The 26,647-nt window shown below is 32.9% G+C and overlaps 1 protein-coding gene across 1 annotated transcript in view; it reads left to right on the top strand.

Moving 5' to 3' along the window:
* Dnajc10 (DnaJ heat shock protein family (Hsp40) member C10) overlaps nucleotides 1–26,414 on the top strand; it is a 44,833-nt gene extending 18,419 nt beyond the window's left edge. The window contains exons 13-23 of the mRNA XM_076866095.2: nucleotides 4,427–4,541; nucleotides 8,668–8,795; nucleotides 9,069–9,185; nucleotides 13,394–13,495; nucleotides 14,658–14,813; nucleotides 15,642–15,775; nucleotides 16,736–16,789; nucleotides 17,039–17,186; nucleotides 20,140–20,259; nucleotides 23,082–23,186; nucleotides 25,102–26,414. Coding sequence (XP_076722210.2) covers nucleotides 4,427–4,541; nucleotides 8,668–8,795; nucleotides 9,069–9,185; nucleotides 13,394–13,495; nucleotides 14,658–14,813; nucleotides 15,642–15,775; nucleotides 16,736–16,789; nucleotides 17,039–17,186; nucleotides 20,140–20,259; nucleotides 23,082–23,186; nucleotides 25,102–25,113 — 1,191 coding nt within the window. The 3' untranslated portion in view covers nucleotides 25,114–26,414. The remainder of the gene's footprint in view (nucleotides 1–4,426; nucleotides 4,542–8,667; nucleotides 8,796–9,068; nucleotides 9,186–13,393; nucleotides 13,496–14,657; nucleotides 14,814–15,641; nucleotides 15,776–16,735; nucleotides 16,790–17,038; nucleotides 17,187–20,139; nucleotides 20,260–23,081; nucleotides 23,187–25,101) is intronic.
* Nucleotides 26,415–26,647: the final 233 nt, after the last annotated feature.

The following is a 26,647-nucleotide window of genomic DNA, read 5'->3' as shown; positions in this document are numbered from 1 at the left end:
GTACATGTTTTATTTAACCTCTTGATCCAAAATATTTCAATATGAATTTTTTTTTAAAACTGGCACATTATTTGTATATACTTAATAGGGTACACTATGATAACTCAATACATGTATATAGTATAATGATCGTATCAGGGTTGTTAGCATTTTCACCTCAAACATTTATCATTTCTATGTATTAGAAACCTTCAGACTCTTTAGTTATTTTGAAATATATTGTGGTAGAGCATGATGCTCTACCATGCTATATATAACACCACTATTAATTCCTCCTGTTTAACTGTTTTATTACTCATTATCCAGCCTCTCCCCCCTTTTCCTCACTCCTTTTCCCAGTCCTACTCATTGTCTGTGAGACCACTTTTTTTTTTTTTTTTTAGCTTTCACAGTGAATGAAAACATGTCTCTTAACATGAGGTTCTCGATTTCATTCATGTTGCTGTGACATTTTTTAACATCTAATTTTCTATTGTGTATGTGTATATATATATCTATATACACACACACACACACACACATCACATTTTCTTTATCATTGATCGATCAGTACACACTTTGGTTGATTGCATTGCTTAGCTTTTGTGATTAGTACTTATGATAAACTTGGGAATTGTAAGAATATCTTTGATCCAGTGGTTTCATTTGCTCTGGATATGTGCCTTGTGCTGGGATAACTGGACCATAAGATAGTTCTTAGGTTTTTTTGTTTTTGTTTTTGTTTTTAAGGAACCTCAATATTATTTTTCTTAATGGCTGTACCAATTTACATTTTCACCAGCAGTGTTTAAGAGTTCCTCTTTCTCCACATCCTCATCAGGATTGATTTTTCTTTTGATAATGTCCATTCTACTGGATTGGAGTGGTAATCTTGTTGTTTGCACTTGAATTATTCTGATAGTGATATTGAGCATTTTTCCATATGCCAGTTGACCATTTATTTTTGTCATCCTTTGATGTCTATTTAGATCTTTTCTGCAGGTTATCTTTTCCTATTTTAACATTTTTCTTTAATAGAAATAATAGAAGCTTCTTAGTTTGATTTAAGCCCATTTGCCTTTTTGGTGCCTGAGACTTTTGGGTCCTATCCAAAAATAATTGCGTGCACCAATATTTTGAAAGATTTCCCCTGTTTTCTTATAGTAACTTCATAATTCCAGGTTTAACATTCAGGTCTTTAATTCATTTTGAGTTGATTTTTGTGTGCAGTGAGAAAGAGATCCAGTTTTATTCTGCATGTGTTTGTCCATTTTTGCCAACACATTTCCTGAAGACACTCTTGTTTCTCCACTATGTCTTCTTGGTACTTTGGTAAAATATCAGTTGACAGTGTAAATGTATATTAGTTTCTGAGCTATTTTATTCCATTGGTGTGCATAATGATTTTTATCTTAGTACTAGGCTTTTTCCTTACTATAGTTCAATATTCTATTTTGAAATCAGGAATTGAATACTGTGATGCTTCCATCTTTGTTTTTTGAGATGTGTTTCACTATGTTAAGCTGTCCTTGACCTCCAGGGCTCAAGCAATCCTGCCATAGCCCCCTGAGTAAATTGACACAAGTGTACGCCACCACACCTAGTCCAGCTTTGTTCTTTTTACATAGATTATCTTGTTTATTTTTGGTCTTTGTGGTTCTATATGAATTTTAGGGTTTGTTTATTTCTCATATGAAGAATATCATTGGTATTCAATCGGAAATGCATTGAAAATGTAGATTGCTTTGGATAGTGTGGGCATTTTGATTCTTCTGATTAATGAACATGGATGTCCTATTGTTTGTGTGTTCTGGTAAAGTTTCTTTCATCGGTGTTTTAGAAATGTCATTGTAGAGATTTTTCACCTCCTTGATTTAAATATTTCTAGATTTTTTTCCTAGCTATTATAGGTGGGATTGCTTTCTTGATTTCATTTTAGTTTAATCATATAAAAATGCTCCTAATTTGTTGGTTTTGTATGCTGTACCCTTTACTAACTTAAGAGTTCAGTTTTTTGGTGGAATGTTTGGATTTTTCTATATATAAAATCATATCATCTGCAAACAAGCATAATATGACTTCCTTCTTTCCACTTTGGATAACCTCTTGGCTATTTACTTCTGCTAAGGCTTCCAATATTCTGTGAAATAAGACTCGTGAAAATGAACATCCTTGTCTTATTCTAGATCCTTTAGAGGAAATGCTTTCAGCATTTTCCCATCCACCATAGAATGGTAGATATAAGTTTGTCACATATGTTGAGATGTTTCTTCTGTACGTAATTTGTTAATTTTTAGCAAGAAGAAATGTTGAGTCTTACAGAATTTTTTTCTTCATTTATTGAGATAATCATATCTTTTGTCCTTCATTCTGTTGATACATTTATTGATTTATATATGTTGAAATCAGCCTTGCACTAAATCTCACCTGATCATGGTATGTAATCTCCATAATGAGCTGTTGGATTCGGTTTACTAGTATTTTGTTAATTTTGGCATCTGTGTTCATCAGGAATATTGGTATATAGTTTTATTTATTGTGTTCTTGTCTGGTTTGGGTCATAGTTTCATGTAGTGAATTAGGCAGTGTTTACCTTTTCAGTCTTTTGGAATAGTTTGAGAATTAGAGTTAGTTATTTGTTGATGTTTTAACATTCAGTTGTGAAGTCCTCAGCTGTTTATCTTTGATGGTAGATTACTGCTTCATTTATTTGTGCTCTGATCTTTTTGTCTTCTAATTTGGGATTTGATTTTTTCTTCTCTAGGTCATTGAGGTATATCATTAGGTTTTATAATTTAGTGCATTATTTATTGCTATAAATCTCTTATTACTGCTTTTGTGTATCCCAGTTTTTGATGTTTTTCATTTTTCTATCAAGAGATTTTTTCTTATTTTTCTTTAGTTGACACATTGGTTATTCAAGAACACAGAGTCCAGGTGCCTGTATGTTTTGCATCATATTTTATTGAATTCTAGTTTTATTTCATTGTGGTCAGAGAAGATGCATGATTTTCACTTTTTAAAAATATATTGAAGTTTGATGTATGATTTGTGGTCTATCCTGGAGAATGTTTTGTATGCTGATAAGAATGTGTGTTCTGCAACTGTTGCATGAAATGTCCTGTAAATGGTAGGTCCACTTGCTCTATAGTATAATTCAACTCTGATGTATCCTTGTTTGATATTTTGTATGTTAATCTGTCCATTGATTAAAGTGAAGTATTGTTTTGGAGTCTGTCTTTACATAAAGCAAATACTAGATATATTTGAGTGGTCTGATGTTAGGTTCATATATATTTACAACTGTTACATACTCTTGCTGAGTTGACCCTTTAATCAATATGTAATGTTCTGTTTTTTGGGTTTTTAATTAAAATTTGTTTCACCTGATATAAATTCTCCTGCCCCCTTTGGTTGTTTGCATAGAATTGTCTTTTTTCAGTTGTTCGCTTTCAATCTGTATAGCTCTTTATCAGCAAAGTAAGCTTCTTATAGGCAGCAAATAGTTGGATCTTGTTTGTTTTACATATGTAACCAATAGTCAATCCTTTGATTGGAGAATTTAATCAATTTATGGTAATAACCCTGAGGTTTTTATTGATACATAAGAACTTAATTCCTGTGTTTTGTTAATTATTCTCTGTATATTCTTTGTTCCTTTCTACCAGTTATTGTCTTTGCGGCCTAGTGCTTTTCTTTAGAAATAACTTTTTTTTTTTTTTCATTTGCGTTTCTCTTTTACTCTTTGCACGTTTTCACAATGGTAGTTATTATTCTTTCATTTGCAGATGCAAAATTCTGTTTAGCATGTTTATAAGGCTAGTCTAGTGGTGATTAATTTCCTCATTTTTTGCTAGTCTAGGAAAGACTTCACCTTCATTTTTTAAGAATAGCTTTGCTGGATATAATATTCTTGATTTACTTTTTGCAGAGGGGAGTTCTTTATCCAAGTCTTCAAGTTCAGAAATTCTTTTTTTACTTGCTTTAGCCTATTTTTGAAATTTTGTTTTGTTTTTTTACCTCGCCAGTTGAATTATTTAGTTTTGGGGTTTCTCTTTGGGTTTTTTATGTTTTTATTTCTTCTCAAGTTGCATTTAGTTCATTGTTGCCCTTGTTCTTCTCTGTGATGCTAACAGGATAGTGCACTTCTATTCATTCATTTTGGATCCTCTTCCATCCCAAGATTAGATAAACAGCCCCTACATTTTTTGGAGGATATATTTCTTGCTTCACATTTTCTCAGATTTTTGAACTCTTTAAGAAGTATTCTTTAAATTGAGTTTCAGTATTGTCAATGAACTATTTCTTTGTTTAATAACTATTAGCTTCTGTTGAGAAGCAGTGTCATTAAAATGGGGTCATTTTGAGGTTGTCTTTATGGATATTTAAAAGTGGAATGGATAAGAATTTTGTTTCCATCAAATTCAACCTTCACTTTCTACTGTAGGTCGGAAGGTTTGACTGCTCCTCTGCACCAGACATCTGTAGCAATCTCTATGTTTTTCAACCTTGTCTAGCAGTATTTAAAGGACAAGGAACCAAAGAATATGAAATTCATCATGGTAAGAATGGGAAAAAATGATAACTATCTTCTAATACAAATGTTCCATTTGTGCTTTTTACTTTGTTTTGTGTGGACATAATGTTTGTTCTCATTTCTTAGTAAATATGGGGAAAATCTTTTTAAATTAACATATTCTTTTTACCCTTCTTTTTAAAGTAAAACTTTTCAGTATTTTGATCACTGTTTCATCAAAAGTAACATGGTAACATGTCACAGTAGTGAGGAATTTATTGGCTTGTTGGCAGAACAGTGTGCCACAGATAGCATCTTAGCCATCATAGACAATTTCTAGACATTGTTTTTGGATTTATCTGCTATTAGACTATCATACTTCTCCATTAACTGCTTTGTTATTTCTCTTGAATTTATAATCGCATCTCTATATTTCAGCTTATTTGGGACTTTAGTTTTCCTAGAGTTTGGAAGACATCAGAGTCCCTTCCCTGAAAGAGGACAAATGTAGCGAAAGATACAAACCATCAACTGTAATACAGTTAAATGAATAACAGGTATTTATGAAATGCCTAATAGGTAACAAGCACTCCCTTATTTGTTAGGGCTACAAACTTGTAAGACATAAACTTTGCTCTCAAGAAGATTAAAATACAGTCTGGTAGGATCAGGAGAAGGGAGATGTATAATGAAACAAAAAATATTTTAATGGCCATTATTCATAAATTACAATAAAAGTGCTATTTGAATTGAGTATAAAATGCTCAATTTCCCAAAACAAATATAGAGGTAAAAGAAGTTAAGCCCTCTGGGCTGAAGGAACTATATCAAAAAGGCTTGGCAAGATAACCCTTACAGTTACTACTAAGTTGCAATAACTTCATTACAACTTAAGATTTATTTTCATTTTCACAACCACTAGTAAATGAGAAAACAGCCTCAGAAAAATAAGCATCTTGCCCTATGAGAAAGAACTAGAAATGAGTCTAGGTAGATTTTGAATGCATTGTGTCTATTACAAAATCCTACAGTATAGGTGCTTATAAACTATATCAGATCCTCAAAGTGCTAGAAATTACTAAATTTTTACAAAAGAGATTTATTCTTTTTCACCTCTGAAACTTCCTCAGACCCCACTCTTGTCAGTTTTCTGTCTTGTTTCAGGTTCATCACCTCCTTCATCTATTGTAAATATTTTCCTGTAGGACTATAGTTGTCTTAATCCTTCCTCCTGCAGTTGGTTCCTTGTCTTGTTTGCAGAGTTGGTACCCAGAACACCATTTTCACATCACTTTTCTGCCTTGACTACAATTTCTTTTAGATTCAGTTTCAGATTTCTCAGCATAGGAGCAATGACTTTGTTTTGCTCACTATTCTTTTTCTGGCACTTAGAATGGTACATAGTAACTCAGTAAATAGTTGTAGTAAATGGAGTAATTTCATGGTCTGCCCAGTAATCATAGCTCCTACTGCTTTTGGATCCTTTCACTCCTTTATGTTTTCACATGTGATTCTTTTTTTTTCTGCACTGTAACTCTTCTAGCTCCTCAAAATATTTTGTAAGTTCCAAATAATTCTTATAACAACTATAACTTAACATAGTTTCTCCCCCAGGAAGTATACTGAGCATCATTAAGCTCTTTCATTTGCTATTTACTGATATACCTTTATAATATACCTTGTATTGTCCCCCCGCTTTTTTTTTTAATAGCAATGCTAGAGATTAAAATTGAACCTGGGAGGTGTTTTGCCACTGAGCTACATCTCTGGCCCTTTTAATTTATTTTGAAAGAATCTGAGTTGCTGAGGCTAGCATCAGACTTGCAATTCTCGTGCCTCAGTTTTTAGGATTATAGGTGTGCACTACCACATATGACTCTAGCTTTAAATAGGAATTGAGTATCTTTGTGTCCCAAGTACAGTATGGTAAATAGGACAGTATGTGAACTATACTTAATCTCTGCCTTAAGGAACATAATAGACTAGAAAGAAAAACAGACAAGTAAATGAACACATTTTTTAAATGTCTAAGGCAAGTAGTTTTATGTGTCTACTGCCGAGTAGCAAGTTATTCCAAATCTTAACAGCTCAAAATAAATAATTCAATTTTGGGTGGTCAAGAATATAATAGCTTAGTCAGGTAGTTTTGAACTCACGTTTTCTCATGATGTTGCAGTCACAGTAGGCAAGGGCCACAGTTCCTGGATCTGGATTCAAGCTGACGCATGGAATATCAGGAAGTCTCATATGGCAGGAGACTTAAATTCTTCACACCACGTATAGCTTCCTATAGGTCTGCTCACAATATAGTAGCTGACCTCTTCCATAATGAGTAATCTAAGAGAAGAGTCACCAAGACAGAAGCAATAATATTTTTATGACCTAATTTCAGACAAGATAAACTATTACATGCCTGTATTATGTTGATGGGATGCACCAACCCATTACATACAAATTTGTGAAATGGTATGAGATCTTTGGGGTCATCTTGGAAACCAGCAATCACAAGGGATAAGTATAGTTTGTATTTAGGAACAAATTAAGGAGAAACAATCTGTGTTGTAAGTTACCCAAAGAAGTGATAGACATTCCAGGCACAAGACCCAGCAGATGTATTTATGGGTTCTAAGGTGAGGGATCCAATATAGACCTTAGACAAGCGAGAATTTTAGGATAGCTAGATAGTGTAGTGTTGAAAGGAATAAGACTTGAAAATGCAGAGGGCAGTAGGAGTCCAAAATTGTGTCTAATCTGAGGGCAAAGCAGAGATCATGGGTTTTAAGTAGAGAAATGATTTAAATGGGTTTACATTTTAGGTGGCTATTCATTACTAGTATAGGTGGGAACAAGATTAGAGGGAGAACAGGCAGAAGCCTGATGTAAGTCATATAAGTAAGAGAAAATGTCTCTTCTGTATTCATGCTTTTTACTTTGTGAGTTCACCATTGAATAATTGTTGTTATTTCTCATTGAGGGGAGAAATATTAGCTGAGGAGTTTACAAGAAACAGACACATCCATTTCACTTTTGAATATAGAGACTTGGGCTTCAGGAAAAATTTGGGCTGAAAGCGTAGATTTAAATTATCTTGTTAATTAAAACCTGAGTAAGGTTGAGTTGTTTAAGAGTGAATAGAGAAGTAAAAGATCAGAATTGGAGTGAACTAGATCACGTTTAAGGATGGTCAGAGAGAGAAATCTGTAAAGCAATTGAAGCATAAGAAAAAGGCAGGAGAATGTGGTACCATTATTTTCATATTTGAATAATAATGTAAGTGTCTTGCATCTCTTCTGCTGGACCATGAACCCCATAAGGAGTTCCCTCCCCTCCTCATTTGTACTGAACTTATATTGCCTTTTAAACAGGTTCTGACACATAAAAGAAGTAATTTTGACTGTGGAGCAAATGAGTCAAAAGGCTCTTGGGGAAATATTCTCTAGTTGAGAAAGATTATTTGCCAAATCAAAAGAGTGTATTCTTTAGGCACTGGCAAATAATTAGAGGCATTTAAGCAAGGAGAAATACAGTTCTTTAAAAACTGTGGTTGTAATGTAGAAAGTGAATTGGTTAAGGGCTGGGACAAATAGCAGCATGGCTACTGCTGTAGGTAAATTGAATTCAGGTGGTGGCATTGGTGCTGAAGCTATGGTAAGAGAAAATAGATGAAGTTATGATACAAAGACAGAGAAGGCAAAAATCACTCTGGAGAATCTTATTTAGCCATGTGGTTGATGATAAAAAAAAAAAAAAAAAAAAGGTGGGAAAAGGAACAAAATTAGAAGGAAATGTGTTTGAAGTGTTTATGGGGTAGTTAATAATACAGGTTTTGATTCCTAAGACTAGTTTAGGTTGAAGAAACAGATGTAGTAGTTAGAGTGTGGTAAATAAAGAATTCAAAGAACACCATAAAGATTATTCTACCTCTGATGAAGAAATATTTCACAGAGGTCTTGACATTTTAACTAGTCCAAAAACCAGAAGAGCATGCAAGGAAGGGATACTCCTAGGAGAGCCAATTTGTGTGCAGTATACAGAACACTAAAACCTTTCCAAAATCAACATGTTGATAAAATATTAAAACAAGACAAACTTGAGTGTAAAACTCTTGAATGTTTTTATGAATGTAAAAGACATAATGCAGATTTTAAGTTTTCTCTTACTCAATTTTAAAGGAAAGAAGATTTTATATGACATACTTGCCTTTGCCAAAGAAAGTGTTAATTCTCATGTTACCACACTTGGACCTCAAAATTTTCCTTCCAATGACAAAGAACCATGGCTTGTTGACTTTTTTGCCCCGGTAAGTTATTTTTAATCAGTCAGATTTCGGTATTGTCATATTTTCTCTCGTCATGACAAAAGGATATGATATATAAGATGATTTGACTGTTAATACTAGAACTACTACTTCATGCTTCTAAATGAGTGCCAATGTAATTACTCCTCTGAATATTAAATATATACCCAGAACAGATGCCACTAAGTATAGTTTGTCTTACTTATTAGCATGTTGCTTGTTACAAGACTGGAGAGATTTGTTTCATTTGGCTCAGTGCTTATACTTTCTTCCTAGTGGTGTCCACCATGTCGAGCTTTATTGCCAGAGCTTCGAAAAGCATCAACACTTCTTTATGGTCAACTTAAATTTGGTACACTAGACTGTACAGTTCATGGACAACTCTGTAACATGGTAAGGCAAAGCGTAAAAGATTTATTCTAATATTTTTATAAAATAGAGACTTTGGGCAGTTTAATATTAAAACAAAGTACTTTTTCAAGAATACATTTTCTATTTGTAGTAGTAACCATTCCAACAAATTGATAAAATTATGATTGGATTAAATCATGAGTAGAAAACGTGGTTGAATATAGATAAGGTCTTATTTATCACAGTTAAGCAAATACTTTGACTAGATGATATGCTTGCAATTTTCCATTAAAGATCTTTTTAATACTACTTTTTTTGGTAGTTCAGTTTTTTTCCTTTGGCTTTCCCCATATTTGTTCTAAGTGTAGGTCACAGAAGGAAATTTTTGAAACTTTTGTTTTCATGAAAATATTTTCTTAGGGTAAATATTCACTCCTCAGTTTCAACAAACACCAGACATGTTACACCTCATGATGGAGGTATATAATACCATCTGTAAAATAATAATGGGGATGTGGGGATGGAAATTGATCCTTAAGCAAATCAAATTTCCAGATCTGTGACTGCAGAGGAAATCCAATTGATACCATGAACACACAACATACGAATCCTAGCATGTAGAGAACTTTTCAGGATACTCTATGCAACAAATTCAATTGAAGAGGGTATAGGAGGAAAAATGAAAAAGACATAAAAGATTAACTAGAATGCAGTGGATTTTTGTTTTTGGTGGGTGGGGGTGGTTATATTTCTTTTTAGTTATACATGACAGAGGTATTATACAAACATGTAATGTATATTACTCCAAGACCCCATTCTTATGGTTGTACACAATGGTGGGATTCACTATGGTGTATTCATATATGTACATAGGAAAATTATTTTGGATTCATTCCACTTTTTTCCTATCCCTCTGTCCTTTATTCCCCTTTGTCTAATCTACTAAATGTCTGTTCTTACCCTCTCCCCCCTTATTATGGGTTTGCTTCCACATTCCACGGGTGTGAAAACATTCCACCTTTGGCTTTGGGGGCCTGGCTTATTTGACTTAGCGTAAAAGTCTTCAATCCATGGCAAATGTCATAAATTCATTCTTCTTTATAGCTTAGTATACATATTCCACGTTTTCTTTATCCATTCATCCATGAGGGGCAACTAGGTTGACTCCATAGCTTAGCTGTTGTGAATTCTGCTACTTTAAATATCGATGTGGCAATGTCACTTGAAGTGTGCCGATTTAAAATTCTTTGGATATATAATGAGAAATGGGATAACTGCATCAAATGAGGGTTCCATTCCAAGCTTTCTAAAGAATCTCCATATTGCTTTTCAGAGAGGTTGCACCTATTTGCCACCTCACCATCAATATATCATCCTCACCAACATTTATTGTTACTTGTATTCTTGATTATTGCCATTCTGACTAGAGTGAGATGAAATTTCAGTGCGTTTTTCAGTGTAGTTTTAATTTGCATTCTCTAGTTGCTAAAAATGTTGAACATTTTTTCATATATTCTTTGACCATCTTTATTTCTGAGAAGTGTCAATTCAGTTTCTAGCACAGGGTATCTGATTATTCAAAGACTTGCTAATTTTTAGATGTGAAATTAATACAATGGTTATATTACTTGGGAAAATCTTTGTTTTAAATATATTGTTGATGGATAGTATATGAATATGATAGATCTGAAATTTGCTTTAAAATAATTTTGATAGGAATAGAAAGAAGGTATAGATGATATAAGAGAAGCCATTCTATAGATTATCATAACTACATGAGTACATGAAAGTATTTCCTTTCTATTTTTGTGATGTTTTGACTCAAACTAAAATGCTGAATGATGGAAAGAAGGGAAACAAAAAAAATATATTGTGTTTTAAAAACAGAAGTAAATGTAGTAGAAAATCTTTATAGTATCTGTGTGGGGAAATAATTTCTTGCCTCCATACTTAAAGTACAAACTATAAGGATAAAAAAACTAATGAATTTGACTACGTGTTTGAACTGTTGCCAAAGTGACATTATGACTTTAGTAGTGATTGAGAATGCAAATTATATCAAAAATTAGCTAACTTCACCAAATGAACAAAAATTTAGAAATCTAACAAGAGCAGATAGATGAATAGTCACACTCTGGGATTGCAGAATATTTAAAAAAAGGTATATTGGGCTGAGAATATATGTAGCTTAGTGGTGGAGCACCTGGCTATCATGCACAAGGTCATGGTTTTGATCCCTGACACTACAAAAAGAATATATACATACATATGAATGTATTTACCAGAATGGGTAAATCTCAAAAATATAAGGACCAAGTACAGTGGTCCACGCCTATAATCCCAGTGGCTCAGAAGGCTTAGGCAAGAGGATTCCAAGTTCAAAGCCAGCCTCAGCAAGAATGAGGCACTAAGCAACTCAGAACTGTCTCTAAATAAAATACAAAATAGGGCTAGGGATGTGGCACAATGGTCAAGTGTCCCCGAGTTCAATCCCCAGTACCAGCCCTCCCCCCCAATTTTTTTGTTACATATTTTGCATATGTGTGTGTGTGTGTGTGTGTGTGTGTGTGTAAGAAAAGCAGGTTAAAGAATAGCATAAAGTATGATAAAAATTTATATATATTCAGACATTACCACATACTGCTTAAGAGTATATACATATTAGCAAAAATATAAAAACATCAGTAGATACACACTAATTTCAGGATATTGATGTACCTTGTAAGGGGGAAGGAAGTGAATGAAATCAAGAAAGAGAACATCAACAATCTGCAAGTATGGTCAAAGTTCATTCTTGTTAAATATAGGTGAGGGATATATAGGTTTGTTATCTAATCTTTGTTATTTTTTATCTAATGTTTATTAGAAGGGAGAAAGATGTAGATGTTTATTAATTATTCTCTTATTTTCAGTAAGTTTGAATTTTTATTAAACTATGCTTTTGGGGGGTTTTAAGAAGTAAATAGGTCCTTCAGTTTCTAAAGTCATGTGGGACTTAGAAAATAAATGCCAACAAAAAATGTAAAATTATTGTGAAAAAAAATTATTTTCTTTGAGTTCCTGTAGTTTTTCTACTTTTACACCTATGATGTGATATTTAATGACTTGAGATAAAGAGTCTAAAATATGGGGTATCCAATTCACTTGAAAAAGAAGTGAGTTGCTACTCACTAGTTGATTCATCTTGACCATGTCATTAGCCTCTCAATAACTCAGTTTCCTCATCTTTTAAGGAGATTTTGAAATTTTAACTGCTAAGCAGAACTGAGGAATAAATGAGAAACCACATGTTTAGTGCTTGACACAAAACTTGTTAATCCAATCAATTATTTGAATTTGTACATTTTTCAAAACTTTGATAAATGTTGCGTTGTTGTTTTTTTTTTTTTTTTTCCCTGAAATTAAGCTTCTAATTTGCTAGTGAGTGTTTATCACCTTGAAGCCTGCAAAGATCAGATATAGCAAATCTGCAGATAGGGGTCCCTAACTTCTTCAAAAATGAAAACTGGCACCCATATTAATTCTGAGCAAGAAATAAAGCATTTTTTAATCATGAAGATTATCTTGCATATAGAATAAAAAGTGACCACATTCTTAGGGCATGATTTATAATTCTTTAACTGAAAATAGTTATATGTAGCCAGGCATGGTGGCACATGCCTGTAATCCCAGTGGCTTGGAAGGCTGAGGCAGGATTTGTTGAAGCCATGCTCAACAACTTAGACTATAAGCAATCTGTTGAGGCACTTTCTCAAAAAGGACTGGTGATGTGGTTCAGTGGTTAAGTGCCTCTGGGTTCAATCCCTAGTACCAAAAGAAAGTTATGTACACAGTAATTTTTTATTTCTTTATACTTGCTGTTTTGTTCACATGGTCATTAGCTACCTCTAGAAAAATGAGGAGTTCATAACTATGATTTCAAAAAGAAACTGAAATTAGAAATATAATCTACTTTTTATAGCTTCTTCCCATCTTTGTTTAGTAGGACAAAAAGAAACAAATCACATAATTACCCATGCTCACTTAATGTTTCAGTGCCTTTGATTTTTAAGGCTCAGAGTAGCTATAAAGAAGAAATCAGTTATTTCTTTGCTAAATTTGACTAGGTTAAAATTTTTCAGCCACCAGAAATTCAGTGGGTTTTTTTTAAATCTTGTTATTGTCTCTTAAAGGAAAACTAGTTATAAATTTAAAATAAATTGGTAAGATATATAACATCTTTGTTCAATTTTTATTCTCCTTCCTAACAGTATAACATTCAGGCTTATCCAACAACAGTGGTGTTCAACCAGTCCAGTATCCATGAGTATGAAGGACATCACTCTGCTAAACAGATCTTGGAGTTCATAGAGGTATTTTACATTACAGCCTCTGACTAGAAATCCTTCTCTGTATATGTACATTGTGAATGAATAATAATGTTTAATAATGGGACTTACTCTTTTTTTATGCTACCATATTTTCTGACAAGGAAATTTTTTGTCTATGTTGTGTTTTTTTTGCCTAGAATACCTTGTGCATAACAGATGCAGCTATTTATTAAATACATGAAATCATACTTTCACATAGAATTTTACCCATCCCCTTGACTTGTTCTCTCTGAGCACAGCAATTCCAAGACTGCTACTTAGTAAAAGTACCCTGCAACTGCAGCATCTAATTCCCTTCGTATAGTCTTAACTAAAATTGTTATTGGGACCTCCGAAGAAGGGATAAATTCTGGCTTATTATTTTCCATTTAATGACCATCCTACTCTATTCTACTTATCTAATCCCTTCTCCTTCAAAGTAATGTTTTGTGTTTTTTCAGTGAAGCTGACCACTTTTGTTAGTATTACCTGATCATTATATACTGAAGGTTTATTGAAATAGCATTTAAATACTTGCTCTCTAAATAGGTTGTGCAATCTCCAGTCAAAATGAAAAATAAAAAATAAAATTATGAATGGCAAATTTATTAAAAGGTCATTTCCAAACCAGTTTTTCTTGTTTCCTCAACAGAACTATATATGGCCTAGAGTTAATTCTTAGAACTCTATTATATTATCTACTCATAATAAATAAAGTTGCCCCTTTTCCCAGCCCAAGAAATAAGAGAAAACCATACCCTGATTTAAGAAAACTGAAAATCCTAAATTTGGATTTTGCTTAGTTATCATTTTCATATTAAAAACAATTTACTATAGATTTTACTTAAATTTCCTTTAGCATTTTTTTATTTCTCTACAGCAGGAACTTTTTTTGGTTTTTGGTTTTTTATTAGTTCTTTTTAGTTATGTATGATGTTAGAATTTATCTTGACATAATTATAAAAGCATGGGATATAACTTGTTCTAATTCAGTCCCCAGCACTTCCCCTTCACCACTCTTCATTCCACTTCCCATTCCCTTCCCTGTATTCTACTGCTCTTTCTAAACCAAGAACTTTCTGAATGACACCTACCAGCAATTTTTTAAAGAATATATCAACAACTCTTCTTGTATGTCTAACGTAATAGCATATATTTTCTTTAGGATCTTAGGAATCCTTCAGTGATCACTCTTACACCGACCACTTTCAGTGAACTAGTTAAACAAAGAAAACATGACGAAGTCTGGATGGTAGATTTCTATTCTCCGTGGTGCCATCCATGTCAAGTCTTAATGCCAGAGTGGAAAAGAATGGCCCGGGTATAGTAAAATAGTTTATTTAAAGTCTTACCACTTAACAAAGAATGTTTATTTAACAGTTATTCTGAAAATAGCTCTGATCCTACCATTAAGATTCTACCTCTATTTCTATTATGCGAACTGTACAAAATAGTCTACCTTTTTTGGTGTGGTATGTGGTACATTTTTGACCAAATTCTTGCCAGTGTCCCCTTCTGTTTAAATTTTTCTACCATTTTATTTTTAGAGCTTAAAAATTAGTAAAAATAGCCTTGAGCAAAAAAAATTAGAAAATTTTCTACAAATAGGCACGGTGTGGCAAATTACAAAAGATTGGAAGCAAATGTTTAAATACCAGAAAAGAAAGTGCAATTGAAGTTATTTTTAATATCTTCATATTGAATATTATGTTTTTATGCTCTTTTCAATAAATTTTAATTTGGGTGAGACCTTTGAGTCAAAAGATACCTGTAATGATTGCCTCCATTAGAAAAAGTAATTCTTTGAAATACATTGCATTGAGATTCCTTTAGTGTTGAGTTTTTAAACACTAAATTTTAGAAATACATTTTTCTTACGTAATTAATGGATGAATTTAATTATTTAACCTGCAGTAGTTGTGGAAAGTGATTATTAGATTTCAAATCCCTAGTATAAATGGTCTGTGTTGAGTCCTTAGTTGTTGTTGTTTGGCGATAATCACTGGCAAATAATAATTACATAGTAGGGCTGGGGAAGTAACTCAATGGTCGAATGCATTCTTAACATTCATGAAGCCCTGGGTTCAATATAGAAAAGGAGGTAATTTTATTCTAATCATTGATATATGTATACCATTTTCTTTTATAGACATTAACTGGACTGATCAATGTAGGCAGTGTAGACTGCCAACAGTATCATTCTTTTTGTGCCCAAGAAAATGTTCAAAGATACCCTGAGATAAGATTTTTTCCTAAAAAATCAAATAAAGATTATCAGTATCAGTAAGTATTCTCTCAAATTTGAAAACATTTATTATAAACATTTAATTATACAAGTAACATCTAAGTTATCCTAACTAAATAGAAATTAGCCTAACAAATATTTATTGGGAACCCACCATGTTTAAGATAGTGTATTAGTGAGCACTTCAGAAGACCAAGAATTGAATAGTAAGACATTTGAAGAATCTTAATAGTCTGGTTTCAGGCACTGTACTCATATTATTTCCAATAATCCTCACATATGCTCTGAGGAAGGAATTACTACCCTTCCTACCATTTCAGAGAAGAAAACAGATTCTTAGCCTTTAGAAAACTTTCCGAAGTCACATTCCTACTAAGGTTTGAAGCTGAGTTTTGAACCCAGGCCTAACTTGAACCCAGGCTGTCTCCAACCACAACATAGTATTTCATATAAAAAACTCAAATGTAGAATATGATGAATGTTATTTTTAAAAGTCAAAATGAGCCATGTGTTTCAAAGGAGGAAAGAATCACAGCTGTAGGGAAAGTGCATTTTTGAGATAGCTTTTGACATGCATCCTAAAGCAGATGGGAATTTTATAGATAATAACTTGAATAAAATTTAGAAACTCCTAAAGGTTTGGACATTTTTAATTTTGAACTTCCTGTAGGGCTGCAGAGATGTTCAACATTCTGGTTTATCTGAAGCAAAAAAAGATAGTAGGGCTGGGGATGTAACTCAATGGTAGAATGCATTCTTAACATTCATGAAGCCCTGGGTTCAATCGCCAGCACCTCTCCTCTTCCCTAAAAAAAATAAACCAAGAAAAATAATATTTTGGAAGCCATGTAATCAGTATTTGTAGTTAGGTATTTCTTAGAAGAAAGATGTTAACTAAATGTATTTTTAAAATTGCTAAAAATAAGATTACTTTCTGAATATATATCTAATAACAAAAAATACCATTTGCATCTTACCTTTTTTTCCTCTTTTTTTAGTAGTTACAATGGTTGGAATAGAGATGCTTATTCCCTAAGAATCTGGGCTCTAGGGTGAGTAATCAAAGTTCATTGTATAAAATAGTCAAATCAATTTACCTTCCTCATAGGTGTATAGTTAAATTTCTGTGGATTAAGATTCTAGCAATTAAAATTACTTAGAAAAGGATTATATTTACCACAATAAAGCTGAACTTTATTACATTACTCTTCTTTGGAATAATTTTTAACCTAGCCTTACAATATTATTAGTGTTTGCTTTGGCTTTATTTAATGAAAAGTTATTTTGATCCCTTTTCACAGATTTTTACCTCAAGTATCCATAGATTTAACACCTCAGACTTTCAGTGAAAAAGTTTTACAAGGGAAAAATCATTGGGTGGTTGATTTCTATGCTCCTTGGTGTGGGCCTTGCCAAAATTTTGCTCCAGAATTTGAGCTCTTGGCTAGGGTAAGTCTTGTCTATATTCTTAAGTTGTAATTATATGCATGTTTTAGTAATTGGTCAAAACAAATATAATTCGTAATTTAGTTGTAAAGTTTCTTCTGAGTTTTAGAAAACTATTCCATTTCTGTGATGCTAATCTTTGCAGTTGATTTCTTTTTAATTGAAGCTTTCAGCCAGTATTTTCTATTTTGGCTGATAAAATCGTCCTCTACCTAGCCATAAACGTCAGAAACAAACACAAGATCCTATCAGTTCTGTCTCCTAAATGTCTTTCAGATCTGTCATCTATCCATCTCCACTGCTGGCTTCATTTGTGTAAGCCTTCATCTCTCACCTAGTCTTGTCATACTTGCCATTGTTCCCTGTACAGTGTTGCCCTGGTGATCTTTCTAAAACAGTGCCTTCTCTGGCATGTTAACCAGGTTCTTTCATGTGTATTTTACTTCAGGTCTCTGGTCTGATTCTTCCTGCCTCTCAGCTTTACCTCTGCCCTATAGCTCACACTATAGGTTCTCTGAACATGTTTCTTTATGTGCTCCTCTGTTTCTGAAATGTCCCATCTTTACCTTAGTTCCCTGAATTGTCTTTTCCTCATCCTGTGAAACCCACCTCCAGTGCCACTGGTTCTGTGTCCTCTGCCTATCTCATTAAATCAATGTTACCTAGATATCATATATTCCAACAGTGTATTTATACAGTGCACACTATTTGTGTATTTATCTATCTCTTACAGAAGACTGAGGTTCTTGTCTTATCCTTGTATTCCTAGTGCCTGACTCAGTAAATGCTTATAAAATTGAACTGGAATATGTAACTCAATGCAGTCTGAGTTCTTGATGTTTCTGTCATAACAGTCATATTGATGACCTATTCCAAATTCATAGCTTTCTTGCCTACGTAACTCAAGGAACTCAGAGTTGCTGGTTCATAACACTCAGAATGAAAATTTTAAAATCAACAACAGTTCCACCAAACTGAAATAAAAATATTTGTGTCCCATGCCACAGGAATATTTTTTAACAAAGGGATTGTTTTTGAAAGGTTCTTTAAACTGTAAAAGATTAATGACTGGTTCTTCAAATAAGAGGTTTTCTTTCTTTCCACCTAATCAAATGTTTTCCTCATGATTCCTTTTCTCACAGAATTTACCAGTGTTTTACTCCCTCATCCCTTATGTACTGAAAACAGCTTTGTTATAAATTTTGTGATGCAATTATTCCTGGAACATAGCAGAAAACTATTAAACATGAGGAGGATTACTCATTCAACAAATCCTGAGCATCAAGTAAAAAGCATACTAGATACTATGGCTACAATGATGAAAAGCCATATTAAAGGAGGTTAAGCTAGTGGGAAGATTAAATACAAATAAATATAGATGACACAACAGGGTAATTGCCATAATAAGATTAGAATGAAATTATACCATGAGCAAATATATACTAGGAGGAAACAAAAATCTATACAGGAAAGTTAGTATTTGAGGTAAGAATTACATGACTTAGCGCTTGAAAGAATTGGCTAGAGAATACTCGTATAGAGACAGTATTTTCTTATGTACCAAGAAGTGAGAAAAGCAGTTCTGGAATATTTATTGATAGTGTAGTATTAACAGAGTCCAAACATGGAAGGTGAATAGTAAAACTTGAAGCTCAAAAAAACAGGCAGGAACCAGGAGTTTAGTCCTTTTTCCCATACTATCAGAATGCACATTCTACCTCAGTGATTACATACCATTTAGAATATCTTCCTTATTAATAGTTTATGGCAAGAACCCATTTTACGTTTTAGAAAGGTTACCTTGATGGACAAACAAGAGCCAACAGAAAGATTTTTAGAGCACCAAAAATAATATGGGGCCCTCCCATGAGTTATTTTAAAAATACAGGTAAACTGAAACATTTTGCGAATGACAGAAATTTTTTTAAATCACACTTTTAGATTTCTCAAACCTTCAATATGAGATTGGGGTGTGTGTATGTGCACGCGCGCATGTGAGCCATATACATTCTAATTCTTGCAACTTTGCTGGTATCCTAATACAAATTTGTGTGCACCAATAGGTTTGAAGATCAAAGTGGAGGTCCCCAATAGGTTTGAAGATCAAAGTGGAGGTAGCAGAGATATTTTAATCTTCCCTAAGTGAGAGATAACTTGAACCAGTATTAGGACAGTGGTGATAGAAAGAAGGGGAAAAATATGAGAGAGATAAGAATAAACAGAATTTAATGTTTGCTGTAGATGAGAAATAGAAAAGTCTAGGATAACCCTAGTTTCTGGCTTGAACTGAGTGAATGGTAGGATAGGAAAAGTAATATGTCAAGGGCAAAGGATCAATTTTAGGCAAGTTGTATCTTGAGGTACCTATGAGACATTCATGTAAAGTAAGCAGATTCACAGTTGAATATGAAGTCAAGGGGAGAAATTGGGGTTCATAAGCACAGTCATACATAAAATCACCCTGAAACACTGTTTATAAAGAAAAGATTGTTGGCCAAAGATGGAACTCTGATCAGATATTACAACTTGAGGGTAAAGGAGCTTACCATGCTTAAAAAAGAAAGAAGAGCACAAGGAGCAGTGACAAATGCCAAGAGGAGAAGGAGTAGTTAGCAGCGTCCTAAAATGACCAAATAGTGTTAGGTAGAGGTCACTGATAATCTTAGAACAGTTTTGAGTAAATGGAGTAATAAGACCAGAAACCAGACTGAAATGGTGAAAGAATAGACTGCTGCTTAGGAAAAAAAATGAGATGGATGCTGGTAGCTTCAGGAATCATTGCCATCCTTGTGTGATCACATGTGTATATACTGAAAGGAATGAGAGACCTGATAGGAAGGACTAAGAAATTTTAAATATATAAAGGATGAAGTAATGTCATATTGTTTTATGGTTGCCAGAAGAGTTTATGCCAAAGAGGAAAAAAAATGGCAAAACATATTTTTGGTTTTTTCAGATGGTTAAAGGAAAAGTGAAAGCTGGGAAAGTAGACTGTCAGGCTTATGCCCAAACATGTCAAAATGCTGGTATTAAAGCCTATCCAACTGTTAAATTTTATTCCTACGAAAAAACAAAGGTATGTATAGGCTTTCTGTTTTCCTTTTTTAGCATGACAGTCTCCAAAGGGAATTTGTTCAGTCTGAGTACTGCTTTCTTCCACTTTCTTCTCCATTTGTCATTTTTTAATATTAAAAGAAGCTTTTTATTTAGGGGATCTTAAAAAAGATTTCTGTCTTATTGATAGGACCTCAGTAGCCTTGAAATTTTTATGCTCATGCATAAAAAGAGACCTAACAAAATATTAACATGGTTAGGTGGTAGAATTCAAGGTACTTATTTTCTGTGAAGTTTTTTTTAATTCATTTTTTAATTTTTTTTTATTTGTTTATGGACCGTTTATTTTACTTTTTATTTTATTTATATGCAGTGCTGAGAATTGAACCCAGGGCCTCACACATGCTAGGCAAGTGCTCTACCACTGAGCCACAACCCACAGCCCTTCTGTGAAGTTTTGTATTTTGTATTCCTATCTTTTTTTTTGGGGGGGGGGTTGTATTAAGGATTGCTTAAACATTGAACCATATCCCCAGCCCTTTTTCATATTTTATTTAGAGCCAAGTTCTCACCAAGTTGCTTAGACCCTTGCTAAATTGCTTAAGCTGGCTTTGAACTTATAGTCCTTCTGCCTCAGCCACCAGAGCAGATTACAGGCATGCACCACCACACCTGGCTGTATTTCTATATTTTTATAGAATGAATATGTATTTTTAAGTTCTATGAAAACTTAAAAGAATACTTTTATTGTACTTTTGAAATAGCCTTAGTAATGAGCATATATCTTCAGGAATATTCATCAGGGACTTAGATTACAAAATAAAAATTTGGGTCCCTTGTTTAAGTCATAATTACTTGTGGGCACGACTAACAGTATACTTTTTTGTTTTTTCATTTGTTATTACTTAAAAGCAAAACTAAGGTTCTACTAGTGAGGTGCTTTTTACAAAATGCAAGTGAGTGATCACTGATACAGAAGCTGTCTTTTAGCCAGTGTAACTTGTTAACTGAAAGTACTTATGACTTTTGTTTTCCAGAGTAAAAAAGTTTCTTGACAAGCTATGATATTATTTTAATAAGAATTTATTCTTTCAGACAGTAGAAGACTAAATTTCTTATACTAAATTAATTTGTAAGTAAATGAAGGAATATAATTCAGTGGTAGAACACTTGTCTGACATACACAGGTTCTAGATTTAGATTCCCGGCACTGAAGAAAAAAAAAAGTAATGAAAGCATGATGAGAATGATGAATAAGTATAAAAACAACCAGGTTTTTTTGGTTTTTGTTTTTTTTTTTTAAACCCAACAAGTAAAAGGAGGAAGACTAAGGAGATTATATAATGTGGTGAAAAATAAAATGTATTCTCTTGTAGGATCCTAGAAAAAGAAAGAAAATAATGTACCTTTGAATATCACTTAGCTACCAAAAGAAGAAAAAATATTTTCTATTCCAAAAATAGAAAGAGGATTCTAATTATAATAGGTAAAGCTAAAATTTAAAAAAAAAAAAAAAAAAAAAGGTGTGGAAGAACTAAATAAATGACACTGATGTCCAGTAAAATTCAAATTAAGGAAGGCAGATTTGAGTGGTCTTCTTAAGTAAATGGGTGGTATTCTACCCAGAATGCAGCTAATGACAAAGTTATTAATCTTGATGATGTGGCCAGTTGAACAACAAAAAAAAGAACAATTGTGTCTCAAAAGGTTGTTATATAGTGACTTAAGAACACCTGTAATACATACTATACTTCAAATATTTACTTTCAGAATTTCTATTCAAAATGTTCTATGCTGCTTGAATTCATTTTCAAGTAATGAGCTTACTTCCTTTGGAAGAAAAAAACTGATAAAACAAGTATTTGCCATGTACTATTTTCTGGCAAACCATTCAAAGTAAATAATTCCAGATGTTTTTATGCTTTTTAGGGAGACTAACCAGGTTAACACCTGATATTATTTGTTGATAGTTATAATACATTTGAAATAACTAAAGAAATTAAGTAACAAATTTTAGAAACCTAGAATTATCACAAATCTAGGTTTTTCAGTGAAAGATTTATCAAGAATTGATCTCTGGGGCGGGGATATAGCTCAGTAGTAGACAACTTGCCTAGCATATTTGCAAGGTAAACGGCACCATGGAGGTAAGATACCTGAATATTCTTTTGGAATCAATTGTTCCATCTTAAGTTTTCACAATAACTTAGAAATGGGTGACATAAGTCAGTGTATTATTCAGGTAGAATGATCCTAGCAAAATATTTATACAATGAGAAGTCAGACTGAACCAGGACATAAAGGTATTTGAAAAGATGATATTACTATGTATCCAGAGGACAAAGTTGTCCATACTGAAAGATGGGTAATCCAGAAGTTCAGGCCAGAGAGGAAAACCAAAGAAGAATAATGATTGAAGTAAATGAATGCAAACCAACTCACAACAGCAAAATGGTAGCATACAGTTTGGGATTAACAAAGTATAAGAAACCAGTGGCTTAAGATCTAAACTAAGCAGGTCGGGATACAGTAACCTACTCCTGCCCCTGATTTTTAGCCATCCTTCTGGCGTGGGCTGATGAAAACTAGGAGCTACTGCTTGCTTTCCCTTATTATAGTTTAGAATGATTTCATCCCTAGGGATATCTTTTCTTATTCAGTTAATGTTTTTTGAGGTCAGCAATACATTTTTCCCATATGTTCCCACTATGACCTCAAAGAAATCTGAATTTCAAACACTTAAAATTTTAGAACAAAAGAACTTCAAGGCATATTTAACCTAGTTTCTTAGACAGAAGTATTGTATTTTGATTAAGTATTTAATGATAATGTTTTTAATTTTAGAAAAATATTTGGGAAGAGCAAGTAAATGCCAGAGATGCAAAAACAATTGCTGCCTTTATTCATGGAAAATTGGAAACTCTTCAAAATCAAGAAAAGAGAAATAAGGTGAGAACTGAACCTAGAACTAACTGGCAAAAGTTACCAAAATGTATTCTCAGTATGCAGTTCATGTAAAGTGAAGCTTAAAAAATATATAAAAATGATATATTTCCCAAAGTAGAAATTTCCAATCAAAACATAGCCTTTAGACACTGAAATGCTTAGAAATTTGTACAAGTAACACCAGTTAGCAGAAAATAATGACTAAGATCCATACAAAAACTTGTATGTGAATGCTTAAACATTCGCAATAGGAAAAAATGTCCATCAATATTTTATTCATAATGAATAAAATATGGTGTTTATCTATGCAATGGAGTAATTTTTAGCGCTAAAAGGAGTGATGCTTGCTACTTAAGTAACTTTGAAAACCTATGTTTAGTCAAGGAAGCCAGCCATAGAATCATATATGTGGCCTTTTATCTATATACAATGTTCAGAATAGGTCAATTCATAGAGACAGAATGTAGACTAGTGATTGCCTGGGATAGAGTGGAAAAGAGGAGAAATTGGGGGTGACTGCTAATGGGTGAAAGTTTCTTTTGGAGTATGGACTGTTCTAAAATTAGTTGCTCAACTGTAGATATTATTAAAAACACTGGACTCCTTTAATTGTGGGAATTTTATGGCATGTTAAATGTATAATAAAGCTGTAAAAAAAAAATGAGTTGGCCATTAACTATTTAAATTTTATTCAAATATAATTGTTAGGAATAAATATATAAAGCCCCAACACATTTTGGATAGCAAATTTTCTTTTGTTCTTGGTATAATGAAAATGTACGTTTAAACCCATTATTCATCTTGGTTCCTCCTTGAATTTTTAATGTATTAAGCAGCATTATAAACTTTGCTTTTATTCATCAAAAGGCAGTTCATTTCTTTCCTCCTAATTCAGTGTCATTCTAGGGAGTACTTAGAAACAGACCAAAGAGTTGTGAATATTAGAGTAGTTTTTGAATGGAATTTAAAACAATCACATGAATTATCTTGGGTTCTTTCTTTTTTTTTAATATTTATTTTTAGTTGTAGTTAAACATAAATAAGTGAAATAAAGGTATTGTGTCTGTGTGGTGCTGAGGATCGAACCCACGGTCTCACAAGTGCGAGGCAAGCACTCTCCCACTGAGCCACAACTCCAGCCCCGGGTTCTTTCTTTATAAGGTTAAAGACAACAGCAAAATCTCTGGAGAACTCTAAAGAAATCTAGCTTTTTACAACCCATTAGAATACAGGTTCTTTTTGCCTGGCCTGGTGGACATACCTGTAATCTCAGCAACACTGGAGGCTAACGTGGGAATTTGTAAGTTCAAGGCCATCCTCAGCAACTTGGTGAGACCCTGTCTCAAAGTAAAAAGGGATAGGGATGTAACCCAGTGGTAAAGTACTCCTGGTTCAGTCAAGAGTACGAAAAATAAAGGATATAGGTTCTGTTATAATCCAGTTAAAAATTGTTAGATAGACCCCAGTAGAGAAAGCCTTACAGCCTGCTTCCCAAGTATTTTATCCAAATCTAGAGGTTAGGGAAAAAAATTCTACAAAAATAGTTCTATATTTTCTTGTTTTATTGAAGTGTTTTGAATATTAGTTTCTCAGGTTATTTTTAAATTTGTGACATATCTGAAATTATAAATATTCAAAATAAAAAAGTTTAGTCTTAAAGAATATCATAACTGAAGTTAACTTTAAAAGCATGCCAGATGTGATTTAATGTATCTGTTGGTGTCAGGTGCAAACTAGTAGATATTCTGTTTTTGTTTTTTTCCCTTCCCATTGTTACAATTAAGAAAGGTATGTTTCATGGTTATTCATTAAGAATAATGAGTACATTTAAAAAGGTAAAATGTTTGTTAGTTTATATTTCACCTTATTGTAAACATTACAGTCATACTTTTCAATCACCTTTACATTATTAACACAGGATGAACTTTGATGTTGAAAAATGGAAGAAAAATTGAAAAGAAAAAAAAAGTCTGAAAATAGCATCAGAAGACACCTTTTAAGAAAGAATGCTAACTATGTTCCTGGTGGAAATTAATGAACATTACCTTGGACGTGTAATTGCACTGCCTGAATTCTGAACAACATTGGTATAAAATGAAAGGTCTGCAAACTTCCTGTAAAGGGCCAGATCATAAATGTTTTAAGTTTTGCAGACCATATATGGTTTTTTGTTAAATTTTCTTTGTTGTCTGTAATGATCCTTTTAAAAAATAGAAAAACCCATTCTTAGCTCAGGGCCATACAAAGTATAAACCACAGGCCAAATTCAGTCTTTGGGCCTACAGTGCTAACTCCTAGAAATGGTGTTTTGAATGTCTGGCTCTAATGAGTCTACTCTGCTGTTATCTACATACTGTACAAAGTGGATTTTTTTTTTTTTTTTTTTCCTCCCTACTTGCAGTATTTTGGCTGACCTGGAAAGAGGCAAATTGGTTTCTGGTCACCTCCTAAAAACCATGTGACCATATATTTTGTTTTTAAAAAACACCCATGCAATAGAAAAATACACAGATACCTGTTTTCATGCTGTATCTCCATTTCATCTTTTAAAGGTTGAAGAAATGCTTTAAATTTTTCATAATTGAAAAAACTTTTTGCAACACTTGTAAGTGCAAAAAAAATGCTATAGACTGCCCTATCATCTGGAAAAAAAAAAAAAATCCAAGGGGGAAAAAATTACAACAATTAAATGGGCATTATAGAGTACCTACCCCCAAATATATCAAGTATTTAGAGCTCTATATTTTAAAGATTTGTTTATTTTTCTGAAATTGTTTTCATAAAAATTTTGCCACTGATAGATACCTCCAATATTTACGTAATTTGCCTTTTGAGTTTTCTTTTGACCTGTATCATTTATTTACACTAATTTCCCCCATAGTTATGGTTTTCAATCTATTCATTATTCAAATAGGAAAGATAATTTTAAAGACTTTACTGTAGATCACATAGATACTGTGTGGTTATTTATTCCAGTTATTCGTTTACTATCAGGGGCTGCTTTTTCAGATATTGGCATAATAACTGAAGTTATTTTTTTAAGAAAATCAAGTATATAATTCTAGAATGGGCTCTTTTAGTTTCAGAGTTGTTGAGATTCAAAGTTTTTTCCTTCCATTTTAACAAAACTGAGTAACCTGTAGTTGTTTAGTTATAATTCAAAATATATGGAGTGGTACAAATTTAAATTGATCAGAAGTCAATAAAAGAATCTTTTTCATTTTCTAAAAACCTATTCATATTATGGTTTATTGTGTTGGAAGAATTTTGCTTATCACTTTATGACAAAATATTGGGGAGCAGGATAGACTATTCTAGTTATACAAAAAATAATAGACCTATTCATTTTCAACTCTAACCCTTTTCATATTCTCTCCATATTTTTGTTTATATTTTTAACTCCCTACCTTGGATTCTGCTTTTTCTACATATCAGCTCATGGAACAGTAACCACTTCTAACCTT

The sequence above is a fragment of the Callospermophilus lateralis genome, chromosome 9, assembly GCF_048772815.1.
Source record: "Callospermophilus lateralis isolate mCalLat2 chromosome 9, mCalLat2.hap1, whole genome shotgun sequence".
Lineage (NCBI taxonomy): Eukaryota > Metazoa > Chordata > Mammalia > Rodentia > Sciuridae > Callospermophilus > Callospermophilus lateralis.
This window is presented reverse-complemented; position numbering and strand designations above follow the sequence as displayed.